Source organism: Natator depressus, chromosome 2 (genome assembly GCF_965152275.1).
Source record: "Natator depressus isolate rNatDep1 chromosome 2, rNatDep2.hap1, whole genome shotgun sequence".
Taxonomy (NCBI): domain Eukaryota; kingdom Metazoa; phylum Chordata; order Testudines; family Cheloniidae; genus Natator; species Natator depressus.
In genome coordinates, this window is record NC_134235.1 from 230,118,965 (window position 1) to 230,128,706 (window position 9,742).

At 37.6% G+C, this 9,742-nt stretch overlaps 1 protein-coding gene across 1 annotated transcript in view; it reads left to right on the top strand.

Annotated features, from left to right (window-relative positions):
• Positions 1-8,691, top strand: part of GPR158 (G protein-coupled receptor 158) — a 309,363-nt gene extending 300,672 nt beyond the window's left edge. The window contains exons 9-11 of the mRNA XM_074946104.1: positions 751-856; positions 2,268-2,414; positions 3,064-8,691. Coding sequence (XP_074802205.1) covers positions 751-856; positions 2,268-2,414; positions 3,064-4,533 — 1,723 coding nt within the window. The 3' untranslated portion in view covers positions 4,534-8,691. The remainder of the gene's footprint in view (positions 1-750; positions 857-2,267; positions 2,415-3,063) is intronic.
• Positions 8,692-9,742: the final 1,051 nt, after the last annotated feature.

Genomic DNA, 9,742 nt, shown 5'->3' on the forward strand with positions numbered 1-9,742 from the left:
AATTCTATTTGAATTATTTTTTTAAACCTGCATATTACAAGCCAGTGGTACATCCATTCATCCATTCCGTTGCTTACCATTTTGGGGAACTCTCATATGCAGATAAATCGAACATGCTTCAGCCAGCTCTAACTGCAGTGCTTATTCTATGACACTTTAAAAAAGCACAGCAAAGAATTACTTAATATAGCTTCATGTAATTAATTTAGTCAAATTAGCTTTTCATTCACTAGAATTTGCAAGATTGTTAAGCCCTGTAGTATTGAGCTGGGAGCTCCTGCAATCAAGGCCATTTCTGTACTCCCCACTTAGCCCTTCTAAAATGTATTTCAGTTCAGTTCTCTGTGACTATGGCTGGCCAGTTTGTCAGCCCCTTTCTGTAGCTGCAACTTATTTAGGAAATGTGCTGTAAAATAGAGAAGAATGTGCTTTTGTGAATAATCTAAAAATTGCAGGGCCGAATCCTCAACAAGTGTAAATTATCATAGCTCAGTTGTAGTCAATGGGGATCTGAACAAATAGAGTGAGAATATTTAAGTAAGCTATATTCTTAAAGGTCTGTTCTTTGTGCCCCGCAGTTCCTTTGGAGTTATGGTACATGTATAAAGGATGAAAATGTAACTTTTAGTCTATATCAAAGTAATACAAAAGAAACACATCATTTTATCTTTAATTCAAATTACCTCCAGGAATATTAAGGTTAACATATTAAAAAAGACAAATTGCCAACACTCTGAATTCTATTTTCAGATTTAGTCTTGCCTCAAGACTTCAGTCCGATTGGATGCTGATGTTGTTCTTTGCACACACACACTTGACGGTGACAGTTACCATTGGGTTACTTCTGATACCTAAGGTATTCTTCTTCTATCTTTTTTCTTGTCAAGTCCACAGAAAGAACAGTATAATTCTGCAGAAGCAGTTCTTTCTTAAAATTAGCAAGTAACTGGGGGAGGAGGATTAGGATATTGGTCCAATATTATTTCAAATATATATATTTGAAAATTTTTCATATCTTAAAATACTTGGGGAAACTCATTAATTTTTGTTCTCTTTTATTACTACATATGCAGAAATTCTTGCTTTGAATAATCAATTATTTTTGATAATGTTAACCGCAAAAAACACAAGCCACTATTTGTATTTGCTAATCAGAAGTGCTTTTATGACGTTTAGTATTTGAGATACATACTGTTTCAAAAGTGTTGCGAAGGTACATATCAGAATTCACACAAGACTTCGAGGAAATGATATGTTTGCCCACTGCTGTATTTTAACATTATTATGATTATCTTTGATTTCAGTTCTTGTTCAGAGCATTTCCATTTTAAGAAAGTTTAAATTTTAGAACGGAAATTCTTGATGAAAGAACAATAAGGAAATTCCCACAAAAAAGTTTTGTTAATAGAGTTAACCTTGTGAATATATTTAACTTATAAAAATCAATTATTAGAACATTATAATAAGAAAAAAATTTCATTACACAAACATAAGGAAATTCAAAGTTAACATACTTACAATATCCTTAATTCTGTCTCCATATTCCTGGCCACTTTCTGCATATGCCCCCGTAGTGCTGATCATTTGCCACATGAAATGTCTGTCTGTTCTGCTGAGTATCTAGATTAAAGTACACCAGTGCCATATGAGTAATAGTTTTGCAATGTAACTTTCCTCAGTATAACTGTTCTGTAACTGTTGTGAAGCGTCTGTTTGTTCAGTGTATAAGAGTACAGGTAAATTTGGGCCCTCTGTATGGAGGATATTGACTTTGATCTGTGCTTGGAGGGGAAATATTGTGCTATCTAGCCTGTATCAGGAAGATACACAAGGTATGGTGGCATCTTTGGCCTACAGTAAGGTGGTGTCACAACTGGGGCTTGGGCAGTTAGATCTTGTGATTGGATCAGGAGTTGGGTTTGAGAGCCAAGCCCGGGGTCAGAGCTGAAGTCAGATAGGAAAGAGGAACAATAGCCAAGGGCCAGGACTGAGTTGAAATCCAAGGAGTCGCAGATTAGGGTTGGATTTTCTGAAGTGAACCTCTGAACTTTTTCAGGTTAACCCACCACTAATAGTAGTATCTATTCAATAATAATTAATAATTAACAAAATAGTACCCTCTTCTAATAATGCCTACCAAGAGACAGCCATTGTTTGAATCCACGCTTGTAAAATGAAACCTGGAGAATAGTTGAACACTTCTGAATGCTGATGTGACCCTTATCAATACACTAACTGCAACATCTTTTTACAAATACTTATTGCAGTTTTCACACTCAAGCAATAACCCAAGAGATGACATAGCTACTGAAGCATATGAAGATGAACTGGACATGGGTCGATCTGGGTCCTATCTAAACAGCAGTATCAATTCAGCTTGGAGTGAGCACAGTTTGGACCCTGAGGACATCAGGGTAAATACAAAACTTTTAATTGTAATTCGTTTTTAAGGACAAGTGTTTTTCTACCAGTAAACTCTGAGCCATGTCAGTTTGATTTTTTTTTTATTGCAGACTCCAGATAAAGTGGGCCAGCTCAGTTCTAGCAATATCAAATCATGTGACATATTTTGGGGAAAACATACTAATGTGAGCAGAGACTGTGTTACTTGTTATAAAACTTCATAAACTGATCAAAATACATCATCCCTACTTCAGTTGATAGAAGGGCACTTCTCTCCCAATCGTGCTTTGACTGTACACTGCCCAGAGAAAGGGGCTGTTGTCTTTTTCTTTGGTTAATAAAGAATGTACAGTAACCCCATTTGGTTCCAGAAGAAGCCTAGAAATACAGCATGAGTATTTGATAACTGACTGTGCATGGAATATGCTGTGAGACCATATGTGATGGCTATTCTGTGCAATGGGTTAAATCTGAACATACCTTAACAATGAAAAATGTAATCCAAGTACATGGAGAAATGACAAATTTAAACAGTAGAAAAGATGCAATGAAATAATTTAATGTCATATTTAGACAACTGGAGCTTAAATGGAATTCACTGAGACTGGTCATTTGACTTGATTTATGTCATATGTACTAGTTTTGCCGTTTGTTTTCTAGGATGAGTTGAAGAAACTATATGCCCAGCTTGAAATCTACAAAAGGAAAAAGATGATTGCTAATAACCCACATCTCCAGAAAAAGAGGTGCTCAAAGAAGGGCTTGGGTCGCTCAATAATGAGACGAATTACTGAAATCCCTGAGACAGTCACCAGGCAGTGCTCCAGGGAGGATAAGGACCTTATGGACCACAGTGCTACAAAGAACACTGCAGTCATGAGAAAAAACCCACAGGATTCCACAAGTTATGTAAAGCCAAAGGAGGAGTCTTTGAAAAACAGAGTCTTTTCGTTAAAAAAGTCCCATAGCACTTATGATCATGTTAGAGATCAAACAGAGGAGTCTAATAGCTTATCCACAGAAAGCGCAGAAGTTATAACTGCTGATAATTCACTGCTGGATTCCTTGACAGGGAAAAATTTCACAAAAAAATCTACAGAAAAAGTTGAAGCTGTGTCCACTGAATCCGTCCCGTTAGTGTGCAAATCAGTAAGTGCACACAACTTAAGTGCGGATAAGAAGCCTCTGCAACCAAGACCATCTGTGTTACAAAAATCTCTCAGTGTTATTGCTAATGCCAAGGAAAAGACTCTGGGGTTAACTGGGAAAACACAAAGTCTAGAAGAAAGCAGTAGATCCCATAAACCTCAGCAAAAGGTTAAAGAAGCCAGCAAAAAACACTCAGCCAGTGATAAAGGGGAGCATAAAGATTCACATCGGAAAAACTCTACTCACACTGAGGAGACAAGGAAACCCCATAAATCTGGAATTATGAAACAACAAAGGGTTAGTCAGACAATTGCAAATCCTGACACAGGCACAGGCAAGTCACTGCTTAAGGACAATTTTGACATAGCAGAAATTTGTCCTTGGGAGATTTATGACCAAACTCCTGATTCTGTGCCTTCTGAATCGAAAGTTCAAAAACATGTGTCTATTGCTTCCTCAGAAACAGAGAAAAATCACACCTCCCAGCCAAAAGGGAAATCTCATCACAAGCTTAAGACAGCTGACGGGTATCAGCAATCGAATCAAAAGAGCACAGAGAAGTCGGAAGCATGCACTCAGGAGACCCCAGAGCAGCAGGTTTTTGAAGATGAGAAAAAACATTTGAATTCCAAGTCTCAGCTCATCCCTGGGTTTAAGTGTGAGAATGTTAATAAATATTATGCAGCAAATATTTGTGCTGGGGAATCTGAGGAACTGCCCAAAAAAGCTGCCGTGCAAACAGCTGAAAGGGAAAAGCTCAATAATTTGGGAGGAAAGAAAAAAAACACACCCTTGGAGGGAAACATGCTTTCATCTGACTCCTATAGATCAAGTAGTAACTTACAGCAAGCTTTAACGTCTCGAGCTGAAGTCTGCCCATGGGAGTTTGAAACACCAGATTTACCAAATGCAGAAAGAGGTGTAGCTTTATCGAACACAGCCACTTTAGGTACAACTAAAACAGCAACTCCTCAAAAATAAGAGGTTTTGGACTGAAAAGAGTAGCAGCACTAAGAAGAAAGACTACAGGAAGGAGGAAAGTGAGAGGGGAACTAGGCCAAGAGGATCTGAAAATTCCTAAGGAGTATCACTTAACTGAGGGGATCAGAACATGAAAAAAGTAGGAAATAAGCAAAATAAATTATTAATTATTATTATTATTGTTATTTATTTGTTGAGTGCCAACAGTGTGATCAGTGGTATCCAAACCATGGAGGGGACATGGTCCCTGCGCTAAGGAGTTTACAGTCTAAATGAACAGACACCTGCCTTTGCAAAACCATTTCTCTCTTACAAACAGAAAAAAAAAAGTGAATGGCTATAACAATTAATCAAATTCCAACTGAATTATTCCTGAATGCCCCAAACTGGGCAAAACTTGCCCTTGGGACTTTAAAGATCCAATAGAAGTGTGGCATGGAAAATGTCCTGATGGCAAACTTTGGTATCAATGAGCAGCTTACTGAAAAGATGACTTTTCACTTTACATATTTAACCTTGATAGCACTGCTAACTTAATGCATCCCAAAAATACATTTTATATAATGATTGCTCCCATTTTCTTATACATGTATGTTTAAGTACATTGTTGTGTCTCATATTAAAGCATTCCAGATTGTATACATTTTGCAAATAACTTTGATATTATGTGACACAACAACACATTTATGCAATATGCAGATACTCTATTATTATTGCAATTTACAATACCTGCTGTAGACTTTTGTTTATTTATGAATTACAGTAAGCTTTCACTGGCTATGAAAGCCATAACTTGTATGGGAAAATACCTTGGGTTTTGTTGTGATTTATATTGTGAATTTTCTGTTCTACTCTCTATTATTTAAAATTATAGTTTGATACTGTATTATTCAGGGTTTTTATACAAGGTAAGTTATTTGTTTGGCACTTCTCTGTTAGCACTCATAGACTTTATTAGTGGAGAGCAAGTCATCTATTTAGCTGTATATTTGGATAAGTCCAAGGACAACTTATCTGTTGTTTGTTACAAGTTTGACAAATATCATTTATCACTCCAGAATTCCTGCTTTAATCATCCATCATCAGTATATTTCTCAGTATTTCATACTGACCATATTCTGCTAAAGAAAAAGAACAAAGATGACAAAAATAACCTTAGGAATATGATCTGTTTCACTAGAAACACATAGCTAAGGGAAATAGTTTAAATAGTTTAGAGCTGCTGTGTTTCCTGCTGGTGAACTTCCAAGAACTGGCCCTTTAAACATCAAAAAGAGGAGATTAGGAGATTTTTCCCCCCAAAATGCAATCAAGAGACAGAAAGAGAAGAAAAGGATGGGGCATCGCACTCCTCCCACACACACCCCGAAACTCCTCCGCTCTCAAATGTTTTTATGTTACATGTGTGTAACATTTGTAATAACATATAATATGTTAGATACAATTAATCCCCAGGGATAACTAAGGCCCTGATCCGGCAAAGACTCAGACATGTTTAACTTTATACACTCTGAGTAATCAGTTGAAGTCAATGGGATTGACAAAGGAATAAATCTTGACACGGTCAGGGCTTACGAGGTATTGTAGAGGTTACAAAGACTAATAAATAAATAAAGTACTAGCAGACAAGGTGCCACTCTGGCTCATCTAAATCTAGGACTTGTCATGTACCCAGCTTTGTGCTTGGAGATGTGCAATACCACAAAATAAAGGCAATTCCAGTCCTCTTGAAGAGTTTTCAGTTTGAGAGAGATGATGAGATTTACCGGGAAAGCCAGAAGTGAGGATAACTTAATGCTGTGTTGTTTAATATATGTGTGTGTGCATAATACATGTACGTGTATTACACATACATATAGATATATTTAATGCATATGTAGATACACATATGTAATATAATCTGACTTCTCTTGGGCCTCATAGAGGTGGGTTCATAAAAGACTTGGGCAAAGTGAAACGAGGAGGGCATTCCCTCTCCTTTTCAGAGCTGTAGGCAAAGGCAGCCAATCCTGTAGGAGAGCGAGAGACTTGGCCTTGCCTCCAGCACTGTGCCTGTGGATAAGAGTTGTAATTAGAGTGCACACACACAGATTCTCTCTGTCCTCCCCATCCTACAAACGTTATCTAGGGCCTGAGCTGAAGCTCATTGAAGTCAATGGGAGTCTGTCTATTGACTTCAGTGGCATTAGGATCAAGCCCCTGGTTAGCAAGCCCAAAGTCCTCTGGATGATATGTGGGCTTCATTCTGCCATTGCATAGATCTCAGGGTGCTACCAAGCAGACAGAGCCTTCTAGGAGCAAGCTAACTGCCTTCTGGAGAGGCACATGGCACAAATCCCATCCATGTGCAGGGATCTGCCTGTGCAGCAGAAGACAGCCCGTGTTGAGAGGCAGAGGAGCACATGGGCCTTCAGACATGGCCCTTTCTCCAGCAGGGCTGAGTGTGTTTGGGCCCATGATGCCTGTGGTGCAGCTTGGTCCCTGCCAGGTCCCTGTCTGCATGATGACACCCACACTTGCAGCTGGCATGCACAGAGTAATGGGGTGGGGGTATCTTCTGCATTCCCCTACCACCTCCTGGATCTCACAGGGGTGTGATGCCATGCCTTGATTTCACTAGTTACCATGCCCCTTCTGCCACCTGTGCACTCCTGTGGCGCGGCGTGTGAATGGACTGCTTCTGCTATGTGGCAGTCATGTGCGGGTAGCTCTCCAAACCAGGCCAGCTGGGGATCCACATGGGATCCGTGCACTGGTGCTACCTGTTGCACCACAGGCAGGATCAATTCCTGTGTGTGTTACTGTATTTGTGCCACGGCTGATCCCTCTGCTGATTGCTTTTCCTTAGGATAACTTGAATGGGAAAATTCAGCAGCAAAGAAATAGGGCCAGATCCTTAACAGGTATATATTGACATATCTCCATTGAAGTCAATGGCATAACAGTGATTTATATCAGCCAAGGATCTGACCCAGAATGGATATTTTAGTTTTATGTTTGTTTTCTGATGGACAGAATGTTTCCCTCTCTTTTTAAAAATCATCCCTATGGATTTTAGGCTTGCTCAAGTAATGTACTTTAAGCCTGGTGAAACTGGAGAACTTTTTTAAAAAAACAATTACAGTCATTAAGGAATGATTTTCCTGACACATACCGTAACTGATATTTGGGTTTCAGCTCTGTTAGTACTTTAGATTGTTTTAGCACTTTAGAAAACAAAGGGGCCAAACGTCACTGAATTATTATATTTCACTATGGTCCTGCTAGAAATGTTGCTTAAAGAAGGCATACTAAGTTATACTTAAATGATTTTCTATATTCCATAGATTTTCCTCCACCAGCATATATTAGCTAGATTGCTTAGTTGTCTTTTTCTGGAGTTCCATTGTCATTATTCAGCCAAGAGAAACACAACTCTAGAATTAAGATGTTTTCCAGCAGATTTGTTAAGAAGATAGATGATAATCGCTCAGGTCACAAACATTTGCTAGGTTGTCCTTTTCAAATGCATGTGTAAGCTGCATCTCTCCTTTGTTTCATAAATAATTAGATTTATACCAATCTTAATAGACTTGTATATTTTATGCAAGAATTATATGCTTAAAATACAAATAATTACTCTCCCATCAGCTTTGGTGGCATTATGGATCTGAAAACAGACAGCACTTTTATATTTTCTCTCCTTAGACTTTTGCATGCATTCGATGACTGGCCCGCCTGAGAAAACACTGCCTTTTCACTTTTAACATTTTAGCTACTCAGACTTGTAGAGTAAATAAAGCTGTAAAGTCTATTCACTTTATTCAGTAGTTCTTATAAAAATATTATCTGGCAACCTAAGTATCCACCATGAAATATTTGATAGATTTATGTTGTAATGTGTCACAGCATGTAAATAATGTAACTTCTCTGCAATAAAGCACATTTATATGAAAATCTGTTTCTGATCCTTTTATGTTGTATTGCAAAGTGGTCACTGTTTCAAACTGAACTGTTTTCTGATCTACTTTGAAAAATAACATTTCAAGTGAGTCTTCCAACACATTAAAGGATTAACTGATCTTATGATGATAATATCTTCATTCTCATACGTTGCATATAATGTTTGTTTTCTTCAGATCACTGCAGCAGAAATAGGTACACGGTTAATGTGAGATAGTCATAATTATTTCTAGAGTTGGTTGGAATATGGAAAAAATGGGAGGTTTTTTTTTAAATTTATGCCTCTTTTTTTGAAATCTTGACAGTTTTTTGATCATCAGAAAATTTTGACCAGATCTATAGGTGGCAGCATCTGTCACTGACCAAAATTAAAAAAAATGCATTTTCATCAACTTTTTTGGCTTTTCTGTCAAAAATTGAGTTCTGGATGAAATTTTTCATTAAAAATTCAAAATTTTGAAGCTTTTGATTATATTTATTTCAATATGACATATAATTTGGTTCAGTTGTATGATGAAGTATAACTTAGGCTTTGCACAACATTAATAGGTGTGTCATATCTAAGTCATGGGAGGTAATTGTTCTGCTCTGTTCAGCACTGGTGAGGCCTCATGTGGAGTACTGTATCCCGTTTGGGGTGCTACACTTTAGGAAAGATATGAACAAATTGGAAAGAGTACAGAGGAGAGAAACAAAAATGATAAAAGGTTTTGAACCTGACCTATGAGGAAAGGTTAAAAAACTGGGTATGTTTAATCTTGAGAAAAGAAGAGTGAGGGGGAGACCTGATAACAGTCTTCAAATATCCTAAGGGCAGTTATAAACAGGACTTTGATCAATTGTTCTCTACTTCCACTGAAGGTAGGACAAGAAGTAATGGGCTTAATTTGCATCAAATGAGATTTAGGTTAGATATTCAGAAAAACTTTTTATCATGAGAATAGTTAAGCACAGGAATAGGTTAACAAGGGATATTGTAGAATCCCTGTTATTGGAAGGTTTTAAGAACAGATTGGACAAACACCTGTAAGCCTTGGTCTAGATATGCTTGGTGTATGTGACCTCTTGAGGTCCCTTCCAGCCCTAAATTTCTTTGGTTCTCTGTCATACCTTTTTCTTCCTAAAGAGGCAATACTGCTGACAGTTGTTTGGAGCTAATTTACTCAAAGATTGGCTCCAGCAATATTAGGAGTATAACAAAAGATTTCTATTATTCTTTAACTTGGTTTATCTTACAGCCCTTTGTGGGGCTATAATGCTCAATCAA